The sequence below is a fragment of the Petaurus breviceps genome, unplaced genomic scaffold, assembly GCF_028583685.1.
Source record: "Petaurus breviceps papuanus isolate PSGF00001 unplaced genomic scaffold, PetGlider_PUasm1.0 207, whole genome shotgun sequence".
NCBI classification, from domain to species: Eukaryota; Metazoa; Chordata; class Mammalia; order Diprotodontia; family Petauridae; genus Petaurus; species Petaurus breviceps.
The window spans coordinates 33,952,517-33,970,543 of NW_027185850.1; the positions used below are offsets into that span (position 1 = coordinate 33,952,517).

General features: G+C 36.0%; 1 protein-coding gene across 7 annotated transcripts in view; it reads left to right on the plus strand.

Annotated features, from left to right (window-relative positions):
• Positions 1 to 17,276, plus strand: part of LOC138165094 (zinc finger protein 644-like) — a 98,009-nt gene extending 80,733 nt beyond the window's left edge. For all 7 annotated transcript variants that reach the window (XM_069093249.1, XM_069093250.1, XM_069093245.1 and 4 more), the window contains 2 exons: positions 14,857 to 14,959; positions 15,875 to 17,276. In XM_069093249.1, coding sequence (XP_068949350.1) covers positions 14,857 to 14,959; positions 15,875 to 16,067 — 296 coding nt within the window. In that variant the 3' untranslated portion in view covers positions 16,068 to 17,276. The remainder of the gene's footprint in view (positions 1 to 14,856; positions 14,960 to 15,874) is intronic.
• The last annotated feature ends 751 nt before the right edge of the window (positions 17,277 to 18,027 follow it).

The following is an 18,027-nucleotide window of genomic DNA, read 5'->3' on the forward strand; positions in this document are numbered from 1 at the left end:
TGTGTGTGTGTGTGTGTGTGTGTGTGTGTGTGTGTGTGTGTGTGTGTCACAGAGAGAGAGAGAGACAGAGAGAGATATCAATCTTCCATGCCCGGCTGTCACAAACTGCATTGGAGAAATCTCTTTCCCTCTGGCATACCCACTCCTAACACCCCTTCCCCACATTACTTTTGATTTCAGGAGGCACCCATCAGTGGTTACTGACCACTGAGTCATAACCACCACAACCTTTCCTTTTTAGTTTGGGTTTGACTATGTGAATCATTCAGTATATGAGTAGGCATGAATTTGAGTTTGAATGCAGGTTGCAACCTGTATTGCAGGCCACTTTATTAATTGTTTCTTTCAGATCCTCTTTTCTAGTCTTACCTACGATGAGGTTACCACCATACTTCTAGTTACCCAGGTTCAACATTGACCTATAAAATCTTATTAACCTTTCCATCGTTATGTAATTCTCCTTGCACACTGTGGTTCAACCAAACTGCAAACCCCCCCCCCCAAAAAAAAACAACTAAAATAATTCAGACAGTGAATAGGAAGGTATCATATGAAAATTGCCTATTAAACATAATTCTATAAAGGAAGCAATGGATTTATGTTAAACTTTTTTTCAAAGACAAAAACTGCTGACAATTCACTTATGCATTTTGATTTACATAATTATACACGTATACATAATGAGCATGTATACAGGGAAATATGATTCCTGTGGAAAAGCTGTTTTATTCACTGACTTATGTATCTTTTGATAAAAAAAGTTGGTAAAAAAAAATCACCTGCTTGACTAGTCACATTGAATATGTTAACTGAGTCATTACTGACAAACTTTTTCTGCCCTTTTCCTTAGGAGATACACAAGAATTTTAAAAAAATAATGAAGTGTATTCAAATTGTTCTCACTAAAACATTGCTATTATTAGTGGTAATAATTTAATTATTAAATAATTAAATTAGCGATAACTTGTGAGATTAAAAAGGTTTTTTGCATCATTAATATATTTTAAATTGTTCATTTTACCTTTATCTTATCCTTTAAAGTTTTCTATTTATGTGTGTCTTATAATATGTATAGTATTTGATCACAGGATATACATATATTTATAAAAATATATACATGTGTTTAATCATATTTTATTTTCTTGAGAGTTGTGTAATCAAAGAATTTGGAGACCACTGATCTAAGTCTTTTCTTGTCCTTTTCTATTTTTTTAATCTTTTTGAATCACTGCCTACTATTTCTTTTCTCTAGTTTCCTACTTTGCTCATTTCTCTTATTTCTAAGACATGTACTTAGTCTGTTCTTGGGTAGACCAGGATTGGGGAACTTGTGGCCTTCTAGGTCTTTGGGTATGTCCTTTTGACTGAGTCCAAGTTTTATAGAACAAATCCTTTTATTAAGGAGATTTGTTTTGTGAAGTTTAGATTCAGTCAGAGGGCTGCACTTGAGGACCTGGAGGGCCATATGTGGCCTCAAGGCTGCAGGTTCCCGACCCCTGAGGTAGAAAAATAGTTTCCTATTGATAGGTTTTTATTTTAATCTTATGCCTCATTACCTTACTTGGTTTTCCGGTAATTAGTATGTATTTTCTTAGTATTTGGGGGGGAAGGGGGGAGAAGTGCTGGTAGGTAGTATGAAAAAAGGTATTGTAGCAATAGGAAAGCAGAAACTACACTCTGAGGAGGTTATATGCATGAGTTCTTTTTTACTGTAGTATAAAAGTAGTAGTGAACTCTAAAGGGACATTGGGATTTAGTTGAGAAATGATGTGGTAAAGTTGAGAAGGGTAATAGACTACGAAGGGACCAAAGAAACTTAAGAATGTGTGTTGGGCTAGGGTACAGGTGAGGTCAGTGAATACTTCTGTTTTAATGACTGAAGCATTTCACCTAAAATGCGCTGTGCATCACCCAGAATTTAATAAATCTGGGCACTCCTTAGGGCTAGTTCTGCAGGAAGGCTTATTGTGATTGTAAGGCAGCCTTGTAGTGGAAAGGGCACTGTGCTTAGTCAAGAGTTTTGGTAGCCCTACTTTTCTTCCACTAATTAATTATGTTCTTCTGAGTAAGGCAGTTAACCTTTCTGGGATTTGGATTCTTTTTTTGTAAAATTAATAGGTAGACTAAATCATCTCTAAGGTTCTTGTTAGCTCTGACTCTGATTTTACAGCTTTCATTCTACTGCTGTCATGGAAATAATACTGTATGGGAGTCTGAAAGACCTCAGTTTCAGTTGTATTCTGCCAGTTAGGTGATGGCTGTTTGACCATGGGCAGCCGGTCACTTAACTTCTCTGGTTAACCCATTTACTTTCATCTTCAAAAGGAGAAGATTGGATTAGATTATCTCCATTTTACTTTTCAACTCTAAATCTATAATCCAATTAAGATATAAAAGACTTAAAATAGAAATATTGGTAGAGTTAGACATTTAGAAATCATTGTATTGAAGTATAATTAATCCTCTACAAATGATGCCTATTGTTTCCATATTTTAGTAAGAGAGAAGGGATGGTGAGACCTAGAAGAAATTAATTGCTAAGGGGAGGGGTCTCACCACCTAGCCTCACTGGGGGGAAGAAAGGGGTACAGGAAGAGAATGTAGAGGCTGGGATCTTTGTAGACTTACACTTTTACTAAGGTCTTAACCAATTTACCTGCAACTGAAGTGCATTTTCAGCATATGAGTATTAGGCAAATGACTCTTTGTTATATGAAATTTTCTTTTCATCTGTGGGAGTTGTTACTAAAGAACCATTAAAAGCAAGGTAAGATAATATTACAGTTAGTTTAAATGACCTGTTCTTTAGATTGTTTTCTAATATAGTAAATACAACATAATATTAATATCCTTTGGTTAAATTATAAAATGGGGTCTCTACCCTCTTATGTAGCTGCATAAACTGGACTCATTGTTCAAGTTCACCTTCTTCTTTGAAACACCTAGGCTCAATGCTGGGGATGGAAAGAAAACCAGAAATGCCTCCTTCAAGGAGCTTATGGGAGACCACGCAAAAGCAACAATGTTACAGCCAAGGAAATGTGTGTCTGTGTCTGCAGCGTACATGCGTGTGCGCATGCCGGATAAATTAGGGAGGATCTTGGGAGTCTTGTTTGACTTTGTGACCTCCTCCGGGGTTTTCTCGGCAAAGATACTGGGGTGGTTTGCCATTTTTTCCTCCAACTTATTTTACAGATGAGGAAACTGAGGTAAACAGATTTAAGTTGCAAAGGGTCGTACATCTAGTAAGTATCTGAGGCCAGATTTGAACTCCAGAAGATGTGTCTTCCTGATTTGAGGCCCACCATTCTGTTGTGCTACCTACCTACCCTAGAGATAATCTTAGAGGGAAGGCAGATGAAAAATGGATAACATTAGGTTCATGTGAAAGTTCATATTAGAATTTAAAATATGGTAATATTTTGTTTGAATTTTTGTCATCTCTGAGCATGTTGGAAGATTTCTTGACTAAATGATCTCTTTAGTTGGCACCAGTAATACCAGAACTCTATATATCAGATCAGTTATATGATTTATATGAGATTTAAAAATCATATAAGGTAGGTTTGTTAACAAATTAGTTTAATTCTGGGGCCTAAAACTTTCTTCTAACCTCTATCACATTTTCACTTAAGAAGAAAACCTGTAGTACCTGAGATGTAGGTATATATGTTGATGATATTTTTAAAAACTTATTTTCCTTCAAACTGATAACTTTGAAGCTTGACATGTCTCCTTTGGGTCTGATAATTTGCTGGGTTATATGCTTATTCTTGGAACACATAAGCCATGTTTAAAGCTTCCTTTACTGTAGGCATATTCTTGGTTAGTTATGTTTTATTTTAATTTTTAGTACTATCTATTAAGCACTGGAGTATTTTGTGATTCATGATAACATTTTTAAAAACAGTGCTAGTTTGAATCAATTAATATTGAATGTTGAAAATTTCAGTCTTTTCTACCTTCAAATGTAGGAAATTTCATATGTAATGTCCCATTTTCATAGTTTCTCTTTTAACATACTGTCTTTCTTCATTTTTAAGTGACAGGAATATATGGTTAACCTTATCTTTCTATTAGCAGTCTTACTGATTCATTGATTGTAGTTCTTGACCATTGTCTAATTTATCTCTTATTTCAGTTGACATTTGTAAAACTTTAAAAAAAAAAAAATTGCCCCATGGCCATTTTCAAAACACATCTATCTACACAAAACAAAATTAACATTTCAGTCAACCAGGAATAGTATATTGTCAGTGAGAAACATGGGTTCCAGTGGCCAGATCAATCAGCACTTACTCTTTTACTTAGTAGTTTCTTGTTTAGAAGAAATAATCTAATAGACATGACTAAATAGCAGATTCTATCTTGGAATAACAGGTCTCTGTAGTGTCTTAAAAAATCAAAATACAACCTCTACAGGAACATTTGGCTATTTTACTTGTATTCTCCTTCATTGCCCCAAGCCACATTTTAGTTCTGGTTTAGACTCTGGTTATTTTGAGCCTAAGATGAATTATTTCTTACTTCCCCTGGGGGCGGAGAATGGGGGGAGAGGAAGAAGAACTATAACTAAAATTCTTTTAAATCATGGTGGGGGGAAGGGCAGGCAAAATAGTGTCACCTTACTAATGCTGTCGCTTACATATTACTTAGTGCTTAATGTAGCCTAGTGAGAGTGCAGGATTCTGAAAGATAAGACCTGAGATGTAGGGCACATCCCTTATCCCTTGACTTATCTGTAAAATGAAGGACTTCAATTAAAGGATTTCTGACGTTTCTTCTATCTCTCAATCTATAGCACACTGTTTGGCATCTCAATGTTTTGTACTTATTACAACAGTAGTAAGATCTGCTAGTAGTTTTTAGGGAAAGAGAAGTAGAATTGTTCCTGCTTTTAACCTTGAAGAAAGCTGTATAGAGAGGTTAGTTGTGTTACTGTCATTATTTTCCCAAATCAACACTACCAGTTTGGTGTGCAGACACCAATCTAATATCTCAGCCTCCTTGTCGTCTAAAACAAGTGATTATAGTAAGACCTACTTCAGAGGGTTGTTAGGAGAAACAAATGATGAGCCATATATAGGAAGGAAAGAGGGAAACAAGCATTTGCCCACTACTCACCAGGCATTCTGCTTGTAAGTGCAGTACAAATACTTTACTACAACCCTGGGAAGTAATTCTGGGCGCACCTTAATCGGTATGTAAATGTCAGTTAATTTGACAAGATAATTTTATTCTTTTTGCTTTTATATTTTAAGAAGCTTAATAGCAGTCAGTGCTATTAAATTGATTTTTCCAGTTTTCAGCTCTGTTGAAATACCTGGTCATATGCCTAGAATAAGGGGTGTGTGTGTGTGTGTGTGATGCTTAAGTTCTGAGAAATAGGTACATGAACTACTATGAGAAATGTCATTCTTATGAAGTGTCAAATGCTTATAGACCCAGTTTTTGCTTAACTAGAAAGAAGAACCCTTGTAAACAAGTATAAAATGAAATGTGTATACGTTGGCCATTTGTAAAAATGAACACCTTGTTTGTCAGCTACAGTCAGCCACATCTAGTTCAGCTATTTGACTTTGGCCTTCAAATATATGGTAAACAACCATGTTTCCATTCCTCCAATTTTTATGTTTTTTTTTTTTTAATGAGCAATTGGGGTTAAGTAACTTGCTCAAGGTTACATGGCCAGTTATTTCTGGGTGTGGTGCTAAGTGTCTGAGTCTGGATTTGATCCCCAAGTCATTCCGACACTGGGGCCGGTGCTCTTACTCGCTGAGCCACCTGGCCTCCCTGTGATTTTGTTCTTAAAGGACAAATTTATTACATCTTAAATACGTTACTATTCACCAAAAAGAACATTTCTGTGCACAAATTAGAACAGAAAAGTAGACTTGGTTGTTTCTTATGCTTCAAATCTATTACATGTAGGGTGATTAAAAAAAAGAACAATAAATTGAACATGGTATTTATAAGCCATCACTGCTTGTCTGTGCTTCTTTCTGTTCTCTTATGGGTATTTAAAAAAAATGCTTTGATGACTCATTTCTATGTTTATAACATGGTCCCTTCCTTCCTTTCCTTAACTACCCTGTATCTACTCTACAATTCAATCACCTTGACTTCCTTCTTTGGACAAGACATTCCATCTCCCAACATTACATTTTCACTTGCTGTCTTTTATGATTGCATTGAGCCTTGAAGGAGGCTGGGGAAGGCGAGGGGCAGAGGAAGGACTGAATTGGCTCTGGCTGCCGGCTTCTTTCAGCTCTTGACTAGAACCCGGAGTTTCTTAAGAAGCCTTTCTTTATTTAGTGCGTGTTTGTTTGCATGTTGTCTCCTCCTCTTTGAAGTCAGGGGCTGTTTTTGCCTTTCTTTGTATTCCTAGATCCTGCCTTAGTGCCCAACCCATAGTGAGCACTGAATTAAAACTTGGTGACTTGCCTTGCATTTCTTTCCTTGAATCTCATATGAATAAGTTGGTTTTAAAAGAAAATTTACAAATTTGGCGTGTATTTAAAAAAAGCGTAGGGACCAAGTTATCTAAGCTTTCTAACTCCTTGGCACCTAACTCAGAGCTTGGAACACAGTAGGTACTTAATAAATGAACTTAAAAAAATTAACATGGTAATTCTAATACTTTCCAGCTTGTCAGTTTAGAATTTTATTTTCTTATTAGTGATTTGGAGCATTTTTCTATATGCTGTTAATAGTTTAGATTTTTAGGTTGTACGTTTTATCTATTGTAAGTCTCTGTCCTTTATTGGTCAAGAATTATTCTTCTCCTTTCCACTGTTGTATAAGATTTCTCTTACCCTCTTCTAATTTCCTGAGAAAAGGTGGTAGGCAATTACAAGACTTATGAATGAGATAATGGAAGACCTTGCTTTTTTTGATGGACCAGATAATATCCAAGAAATACCTCTCTTTTGTCTCTTTCTCTCAGTTCAGAACCACCACCCTGATGCAGTTCCTCATTGCCTCACAACTGTGCTATTGTAGTAACCTTCTGTTTGCTGCCACTATCCCAAGTCTGTCACCATTCCATTTCATTTTCCTTCCAGTCACCTGCCAGACATTTTCTTAAAGGACAAACTCTTTTTTTTCCTTTTTTTTTTGGAAGGCAATTGGGGTTAAGTGATTTGCCCAAAGTCACACAGCTAGTAAGTGTGGTAAGTGTCTGAGGCTGGATTTGAACTCAGGCCCTGACTCCAGGGCCGGTGCTCTATTCACTGTGCCACCTAGCCGCCCCAAAGGACAAATTCCTAATCACTTTTACCTCCATGATCAAATATAAAATGCTTTATTTGACATTTAAAATCTTTCACATCCCTGATGTCCCATCGTACCTTTCTAGTCTCCTTAACACTTTACTTGACTCCACTTACTGTATGATAGAACAAGATTAGGTCTATTTCTTCTTCCTTCTACTTGTCATCTGTCTCTGTTATCAGTGCCATTTCCTTGGCCCTCCCCCAGATCTATAATTCCTTTATCCCTAGCCTTTTCTGGCCTCCTTCAAAGCTCAGTTTTAATACTACCTTCTGTAAGAAGTCTTTCCTCCTTTTGTCTAAAATTGCCTTCCATTTATATGATATGTATCTTATTTGTCCATAGTTATTTTATATTCCCTTGAAGATATAAATGTGAGCATTTTGAGGGTAGATTCCTTTTTTTTTTTTTTTGCTTCTTCATATCCCTGTTAGCACATTGCCTGGCAGAGATGTATTTTTGTTTGACAGATTTTTAAGACTCAGAAAATTAGCCAAGCAATATTTTGAAAAATGTACTCAATCATGTTATTTTAGCAAAAGAATAAAGAGAAGGGATAGCACCTTTTATTTTCATTCCTGTCAGAATATTTATTTTTAAGTCCTCCTCTACCTACTACCACTTACGTGTTTTTATTTATAAATGTGATCTATAGTCAGTATTTTTAAAAGTTGCAGTTAACATAAAAAAGGAACAATATACTGTATTCCTTTTATCATGAAAGTCAGCTTCCACTATGTTTAGGATCTGCAATAGTTATTTTGGTGTCATATTTTCTTTACATTTTGCATAATTTTTAGCAAATATTTACTCAGTATTTTCAAAAGTAGTTCATAATTTGCCCTTAAAATTCTTTTATATTGCTACATCCTGGATGGAAACAGAGATAAAAGTGAGAAATAGAAACAAAGATTTAACATGAAAACATTTATTTCTATATGTAGTGATCAAAAAATACTAAGATTTGAGTCCAGTTGTTAATTTTTGTTCATTCCTGTGTTGAGTATACAAACAACACCACTATTCTCTTTACCATAATTAATCTTTGCTAAGACTTTTGATCCTTTTTATCTATACAAGAAAATGTGTATGTATATTTGCTCTTCAGTATGGTAATGAACTAAAATGTGTAGCATTTGCAGTTGCAGACAGGGAGAGGAAAACTGGTCTTACTGTTCCTTTTATAATCTTCAACTCTGCTTAACACTTTTTATTTTAACTACCTAAATAAAATTAACTTAATCTTCCAAACTACTCAACCAACTCCTACAAATAAATCATCGGCCCCAAAAAGTGTAGCGTTGATAATGTATATTCCATTTCTTCTGGGTAGTAAGCATCTGTTTTTACTTGTTAGTTTGCTAAAGGCAACCTAGACACATCCTTTGTAATGAAGAAATATCCAGCAAAATTAACCAACATATTGTCAGACAAAATATCTGACATATATAAGGTTCCCCACCCCAGAAAGAAGAAAGAGTTAAGCCTCTTACATCTTTAGTCTTTGGGGCCAGGTTTGGTCACACTTAACACACCATTCAATTTGAATTTTTTTTGGTTGATCTTTTCTTTTACGTTGTGTTATTCATTGGGTTTATTGCTTTCCTGATTCTCCATATTTCACTTTATGTTAAACTTCTCATGCCTCTCAGTATTCTTCATTTTAATTGTTTCTTAGCCAGTAAGCATACCGTATACTGAACACTGTGCTAAGCCCTGAGAAATACTCTTGAGGAGCTCCCAAGCTAATGTTGTTACATGTAAACAGAAAAACTATATACCGTGTTTCCCCGATAATAAGACACTGTCTTATTAAATTTTTGGAAAGAAAAACACCAGAGGGCTTATTTTCAGGGGAGGGCTTATGTTGTCCTGCCTCAGCTCTCCTCCGCGACACTGCTCTCAATGGCGCCAGCAAGCAAATCACTGGGGAAGAACAGGATGACGCCTCACTGCTGCAGCTCTGATTGGATGCAGCTCGGAGTGCGGCGTGTGTTTCACGGGGGGGGGTGGAGGGGGGGACGACGGTGCATACAGAGGGTACCATAATGTAGCGTGTAGCGCAGGGGATCACCTTCACTGCAGTAGCAATCTCAATAGGGCTTATTTTCAGGGGAGGGCTTATTATCGGGGAAACACGGGTATAGGATAAATTGGAAATTATCAGTAGAGGGAAAGCAGTAGAATTAAGAGAGATTAGGAAAAGCTTTCTTTAGAAGGTAGGATTCTAGTTGGAATATGAGGAAAGGCAGGAGGCAGAGGTAAAAGGGATGGAGAGGCCTAGTGTCACTGGGTCACAGAGTTGGGGGAGAAGGGGGCAGAGGTTGGGGGATGTAAAATATAAGTAGACCACAGAGTTATTTATGAGGGAACATGCTAGGTTATGAAGGAATTTGAACTCCAAACACAAGATAGTGTATTTAATTCTGAAGGCTATATGGAGCCACTGGAGTTTGTTGATTGGGGCTTGACATGGTTGCCCCTGTACTTTAGGAAAATCACTGGCTGAACAGAGAATGTTTTGGAGTGGGGAGATATTTATGACAGGAAGCCCAACCAGCAGCTATCATTTTAATCCAGGTGTGAGGGAGATGAAGGCCTGCACCAAGTTTATGGAATTATTAGAGGAGGTAAGAGAAGTATATGTTCAGAAGATGTTGCAAAAGGTGAAGTTGAGAGGTCTTGGCAACAGATTGGATGTGGGAGGGATGAACTTAGAGAACTGGGACGATGTAATATTAACAGGGGAGGGTTGTGGGAGATGATGAGTTCAATTTGGGATGTGTTGAGACTAAGATATCTGTAGGACATCCAGGTCAATTTGCGTAATAGGCAAATGCCTATTAGGTCAGAGAAGTTAGGGCTGGGCAAATAGATTTGAGAATCATCCACGTGCCCTTTTTACTTTTTGGCCAGTTCTGCTTTTTAAGGTGATACTTTCTTCAGTATTTTTGGCACTTCTTTTGCCAAGCTGTTAATTATGTTTTCATAATTTTCTTGCATTAATCGTTTCTTTCCTCAGTTTTTCTTCTACTACTTTTAGCTCTTTCTTAAGCTCTTTTGGGAAATCTTACAGGGCTTGGGTCCAGTTAACATCTTTCTATGAGATTTTTTGAGTATCTATTTTCCCTTGTCTTCTGAGTTTGTGCCTTGGTCTTCCCTGCCACTATAGTTAGCTTTTTAAGGTTTTTTAAGGTGTTGTTTGCTCATTTTCCTAGTCTATTTCTTGACTTTGAACTTTAACATTAATGTTTGGCTCTGCTCACCTAAAGGTTGGGAGGCATCCTAAGCTTCAATATTTTTCATGTTGCTATATTAAAATCTAGTTCTGAGGAGGTTTTCAAGTTTTTAGGGCTTTCAGGGTGGTTTGTTTCAGGGAGGGGTATGGTCACTGCTGATCTGGTCTTTACCAAGGAATGGACCTTGCTCTCTAGCAGCTGCAGGAGCTAGTGGTCCTCTTGGCCGTGGGGCATAGCCACGCTTCTCTTTGCCCTGGTATTGCAACCCAGAACTTTGTATGGGCAGCAGAGCTACCAGTCAGTGCCAGCTGTATTTAGTGCCAAAAGAAGGTTCCCTATATTCTCTGTTTGACCAATTGTCTGATCCCTTTCCCATCTCTGGGCTGAGAACTGAGGCTGCTGCTGTGACTGCTGTAGTTATATGTGGGGGCTCTAGACAGACTTCTGCCCCAATGTCACTGACTTTTCCTACTCACCTCTTAGGTGTTTGTTAGGCTGGAAGAATATCTCATTCCAACCTTTAGTTGGCTCTGCCACTCTAATATTTGATTTGTGGTGTTATCTTAAAGTTATTTGGAGGGAAATATTGGGAGAGTTCAGCAGTTTGGCTGTTCCTAATCCACTATCTTGGTTTCCTTTTCTACTAGAACATTCTATTAGGTTTGTTTACTCTCATTTATTTAGCCATTACCCAATTGGTTAGCATTTGCTTTCTTTGCAGGTCTTTACTACCCTGAAACAGTTGCTGTAAATATTTTGGTATAGTATATGGAGCATTTTTTTTTTCGGTCACTGACCACAAGCAATGTCTGTAATGTTCAAAACACAGTTCTGAATACTAGGGACCAATAAAGTGGAAGCTCAGAATCCTTCAGGAAAGGTTTCCTGGAGGAGGCAAAATTTAAACTAAATCTTAAAGAAAGAGGAGAGATAAGGGAAGGGATTTATTTCCAATACAGGGACTGGCCTATGTGAATAAGTAGGAGTCAGAGTTCAGAGCTGAGTTCAGGGTGACTGCATTGTTGAGTGCACCAAAGTGGGGGAGCATGTCTTAAGGCTGAGTAGGTCCTTGCTAACTACTCTGCTGCCACAGGCCAGTCACTTAACCATTTTAATCCTCAATCCTTTTGTGTTTCAGATAGGGATAAGAAAGAACTACATCCCAGGCTTGTTGGGAAAGCTCAAGTGATCATGTTTGTAAAGCACTTGGCAAACGTGCCCAGTCTCATTAATTCCAAGATTAATTATTATGATTATTATAAAGATCTTCCTATTCAGATGAATGGAACATCGAGAACACCCTGTACACAAGAGAGTCCCTTCTATAGTTTTATGTAATAAAGGTCATCTGGCTTTTGCTTGAATATCTCCATTGAAGAGGAACCCACCACCTCCATACTGCTTTCGAACACTGGTATTTGTCCAGAAGTTTCCCTTACTGTCAAGCCTGAATTTGACTTTGTCCCTGAGGGATAGTGTGGTGGAGGGCAGAGGTGTCAAATTCCACAGATATAATTAGGAAATATTTAGCAAAGTAAATAAAAATGCAACACAAAAAAATGTTAATTTATGGTTTCCTAAGTCATAAAGCAGCCTAGGATCCTTTTCTGTTTGAATTTGACAACTCTAGTATGGGGAACAGAATACTGGACCTAGAATCAGGAAAATCAAGACCTAGAATCAGGAAAACCTGGGTTTGAATCCAGCCTCAATCACTTCACCTATTTGGGTCTCAGTTTCTCCATGTTAAAATTATGTTATTAGTTACGATATGTAAGATTTCTTCCATCTGTCATCCTCTGAACTTCTACTTCTTTTTCCTGTTCCTATTCAATAGGGCCAAACAGAATAACTAATATTTTTTCCGTATGGCAGCTCTTCAAAAATTTAAACACAACTATCTTGTAGCATTCCTAACCATCCACTCCAGGCTTCTTTTCTTGGTTAAACACGCCCCAGTTCCTTGGGACTTTGCATGCCCTGGACTCTTGGCCTTTCACTTTACTATTCTGATTGACTTTCAGTGATCTCCCCCTTATCTGTGGCCTTCCTAAATTGAGGTGCCCAGAAATGAATATAGTATTGTCAGTGTGAACTGATCTGGTCAGTGTACAGCAAGACTGTCTTTTTATTCCTAGAAATTATGCTTTTTAATGCAGCCCAAAATATCATCAACTTTTTTTCCTTTGCCCTATCACAATCTAGAACTTGAAGTCCACTAAAAACTCCTTTTCATACATCTGTTTTCTCTTAGAAACCAAATATAAGATTTACATTTCTCCCTATACATTGTGAGCTTACTTGATTAACCTGTCAGGATATTTTGAGATACTGACTTTGTCATATAGATGGTTAGCTTTCCTTTTCAGCTTTGTGGCCAATCTGTAAATTTGAGAAGCGTGCCTTCTGTACTAATGGTATATAGGATCCTTGGGAATGAGGATCAATAGCCTCTCCCCATTTTTTTGGTATTTATTTCCCAGTGCCTTGCACATGTACTTAATAAGTAAATAAATAAATGCTTTTGATTCTCTGTTCCTAACCCCCACTGCCCTGACTCATAGGGAACTACTGTGGTAAGTATAAGGATACCAAGTAATGCTAGTTTACTAAGAAGCTGTTTATTAATCAGCAATCTAAATTACTGATTAAAAATGCTATCGGGAGGGGGACATCACTGAGTCTTTTGCCTTACATATTTTATAAGTATTTTGTCATTTGAGTGTCTGTAACCTAGGTTTTGGTTGTTTAGTTTTCATTTAATTCTCTGAAAACTTTATAGAATTCTTGTGTTTTGTTACTTAGAATGTCTTTCAGAGGAAAAATAAGAGACTGAATAGGTGATAGGTTAAAGTCAGTTACTTACATGAAGTGTATCAGTGGTGGTTTTTCGTTTTTCTAAATTATATTTTCTCTTAGTACAGTAGTTAGAAGTTGATAATTTTAATCTTTGGTGACTTGGTAATGTCTCTCCTCTCCCCCACTCTCCTCTTCCCTCCCTCTCTCATTCCCTCTCTCCCTTTCAGCTTCTCTTAACTAGAACCTTCTGGTAAGGTGACTGAAGAAAAGCTGTGAAGTGGGACTGGGGGGCTTTTCCCCAGTTGTTTACTCTGTATTATGGCTTTTGCTCAAAAGGAATTGGGTTGGAATTACCAGTCAGTATATTGAAAGACTAGTACCGTGTTTCCCCGATAATAAGACAGTGTCTTATAATTTTTTTGGACAGAAAAACACCGGAGGGCTTATTTTAATGAACATTGACAGCAATTTTAATAAACAGGTAAATGTGAACAAAAAAATGTACCTTTATTCAATAAGCAAATCACTGGGGAAGAACAGGATGACGCGCTCACTGCTGCAGCTCTGATTGGATGCAGCTCGTAGCGCGGTGTGCGTTTCACTGTGGGGGGGACGACTGTGCATACAGAGGGTAGCGTGTAGCGCAGGGGATCACCTTCACTACAGTAGCAATCTCAATAGGGCTTATTTTCGGGGGAGGGCTTATTTTAGAGGAATCTTACACAGTAAGGGGAGGGCTTATTTTCGGGATAGGTCTTATTATCGGGGAAACACGGTAATATGGATTTTATCTGTGTTCTTTCCTATATCATGCTTTTCATTATTTCTTAAATATTTTCATTATTTCTTAAATAGCATTAGGGGAAAATTATGAATTAGCTCTTCTTTTCCTTCCTTCCTCTCTACCGTGTTAAATCTTGATTCCTTAATAAAATTAAGTTATATGTTATAACTTATGTTAAAAAATGTAAACTGCTGCTACTTCCTTTCCCTTCCCTTTGCCTCCATGTAGAACTAGAGTATTAAGTTTAAACAACTTAAACTATTATGGTGTGGAATTAAAATTACTCTTTTTTTCTTTATAGTTTAAAAATTTCTTTACTTTGTCAGAGATTTGTGGGACATAGCAAATATAATAATAATCCAATTCAGTTTTAATGGTATTGTCCAATGGTTGTAACTTTTCTAAGAAAGAACAAAGCAGAATTGGACACCAGAATTATATATACACAGTCATAAGAGGATCAGTCTTACTATGATAATAGGCTAAATAAATGACTCACTAATAGTTATTCATAAAAATTTTTATTGCAGCTTCTTAGCCAGTAAATTGCTGGCGTGAATAAGCACGTGGAAATGTCTGAAAAATGCATTACTGTGAATGTTTTTGAGTAATTTGTCATTATGCTAATGTGAAATCAGTAATGTGGTTTGGCTTTTCTGGAAGAAGAAAGAAAATATAGGTTTTCTATTTAGAATGAACTTTAATAATATTTGCTTTTTAAATATATCGAGTATTGAATCTTTTTTCCCTCTCCTTTTTTAGCCATAGATAGTAAGCAAAAGAAGTCAAGATCAAGATCTGGAAGTAAGAAAAAAGTACTGCCTTTACCTCATGGTGCTGATGATATTTACATTCTGCGATGCAGGTGTGCTTTTGCTTTGCTCCATCAGTTTAAAATTCTTTTTAACAGAGATAAATGATTTTGAAGGAAAAAAAATCCCCTTGAAAGAAAATTAATAAGGACAATATACAAAAGTTTCTGACTTGAATAGAAAAAGAAAAGCAGGAAAAAGCGATGTTGTTTCTAAAAGTTTGTCAGTAACTTGGGTGATTTGGTCTCAGAAGATACCCATAATGTGATCTTACAAATGGAAGGTGGATTCCTAGACTGGCCCCTGAATCCTTACTTAACCCATAATGTTTCTGATATAGTGCATCAAAGATATAAATTGTACTATATTTCTTCTACATTTTATGTTATAGTCTAGCCCTGGGAAACTGTCACTTAAAATATTGTTAGAACTATTTTTATATATTTTGAACTGTATTCTATAATCTAATAGAAGATAATGGAAACATTTTTATCCCCCAGATTTTCTTAAATACCCTTTCCTATGTCCTGCCTCCTGACAATGATAGAAGGCAAGGACTCTTGAGAATGGGATATTGAAATCCTATTTCATTGGGCATGTATTGTGGTTCTGCCCCCATATAACTTCAAGCACAGTTCAGAGTGGTCATTCAACTTTCATCTGTATGGGACATTTGTTTTTGGCAAGTTTGGTGTGCTAAAATTTAGACTTTATTTGTTACAAAGCCTTCTCTCTTCTCTCATACCCAAATGTGAAATTAATGTCTCACTCAAATTATCCTCATGCATTTTAAATCTCAGTTTTTCTCCATCTCATGCTACTTCATATAATAGTTGTTTATTTTTCATATCTTGCCTGTTACATTATAATTTTCAGGGGGAGGGGGAGAACGACTTGTATGCATTTTTCATCCTTGTATACCCAGCACATCGTGGGTGATGAGACTTTTGAATATCTTCTACATACAGGTTTTGTGGCCTGGTCTTTCGAGGACCATTGTCTGTTCAGGAAGACTGGATCAAGCACTTACAGCGACATATTATGAATGCTAATCTTCCACGGACTGGAGCGGGCATGGTAGAAGTCACATCACTACTTAAAAAGCCTGCTTCTATTACTGAAACTTCATTTTCTTTATTGATGGCAGAAGCAGCATCATAGAACAAGGAAACTTTTTGAATAACATATTTGAATTGGATGTAAATTTGAAATACTTTGTCAATTTTTAAAAAGTTGCTACATTAAATTATCTGTTTATAAATCCTAAAGCAGGAAAACGGGGAAAGTGAATTATAGTGACATCAGAACAAATTGAGTACTTTAAAGCAGTTACAGTAAGTAGTCTTTATATTTTATATAAGGTGGAAGATGTGTTTTTCAGGTTTACTAAGTTTTTGTCAGTTAACTAACTGTGTCCAATATCAATAACAAGATCATTACACGTAAGCAGCCATTTATCAATTGTTGCACATGGGTACTTAGAGACAGACTTTATTGAAAAATTATGTTCTCTGCAGTGTTACCAGAATCAAGACTCTGTTTTTTCCCCAAAAAGAGACTTGCATAGTAAAATATAAGATATTATATTTTGTTTGTATGTAAGTAGTGTTTTGTATAATACCAGGAACTGCTAACTAAATTCACTCAATTTAGGGCATTAAATATCATGTACTTCATAGTTCAAGAGACTGTTCACTCAAATAGGGCAATGAGTACTATTCTATCTAGATGTGTAAGTGTTTTTAAAAAAAAATCACATGAAAAGGTTTTTTTTTTTGTACTAAAAGTGGAGGGAGATTTGTTTAAACAAATATTTCTAAAAGAAATATGTACATAGTACTGGAAACTTTTTGTGGTAAGGAAATATTCTTTACTCCAGTTGCATTTCTCAGACAATAAAGTGGTGCATCCATGCTACCTCCTACTTTGTCAACAAAGATGCTATTTACCCTTTACATTTTTGTATCATAATAGATTGAAATCTAACTCTTGATTGCAAGACATCCTTTTGTTAATGGACTTGTTTCTTTTTTGATGTTTTACTTAAAATTTGACTTGCTTACAAAACGGTTTTGCCTCATTACTACTTTATTTAACACTGTAGAAATATACTACTACTAATAAATGATGCTCACTACACCATTTAGAATAGCTTTCTTCATTTATAATTTGTTCCAAATTTGATCATTTCAGCAAAATTTAATACATCAATTGAAATGTTTCTACATATGAAGAGAATGTTTACAACTTAAATTTTAGAACTTGTTTTGGATGTAATTATATGTACGAAAATTGTGTAACACTATGCTCATGCTAAGGACCGCCATAATGGAATTACTGAAATAAATGTGCTGTGAGGATAGAAAATAATGGTGCAGGTGTCTTGGTCATGATAAATTGTGAATGTTTATTTACAGTGTCTACAAAAGTGATCTAATTTTTATCCAGTAAATCAGATTTCTTTGCAAATAACAGTTTTTGTATTCAAGTACCATTTCATTTTACTCATGTAGGATGGCTAATACTGTAGTTAGACCAAGGATATGCATTGATACTTTCTTTATTTGTAAATAAAGCAGTTAAAATGAGGTGTATTTTGGTAGAGTATATACATACCTCACTGCCAGTGAAAATTGCTTTCTTATGGTATATCTCCTTACCAGAAAAAATCTCTAAATAAAAAAAGTTTAAAGAAATATAAATGTCTATAATTTGAAGCATTTCTTATTTTCAGTAGTATAAAATCAGTTCATTTGAAGTTTTCTTGATTTTAGATTGGTTACTCATTAATTCTGAAAGAAATACATTTTTCCATAGTTCATCATGCTTCTGGAAAGAAGCATCATATTGATGATTATAAAATAACATAGGGAAAGTTTTTATTGAACTTCTAAAAGTGAACACTTTATATCTCTCAGTTACCTAGCACTGGCACAGCATCAGCTCCCTTACCTGTGATATGGGAGGTTTGAATTGCTCTTTTTCATACTAACATATTATGGGTCTTTAATTTTTGTTTCTTTCCAAATCAAGCCTGAAAGCTAGAAGCTATGTCTTCCTTTCTTATCTAGGTTGCTTTTTTAAAAAATGGAATTGATCTATATTTTATAGAATGATTCCA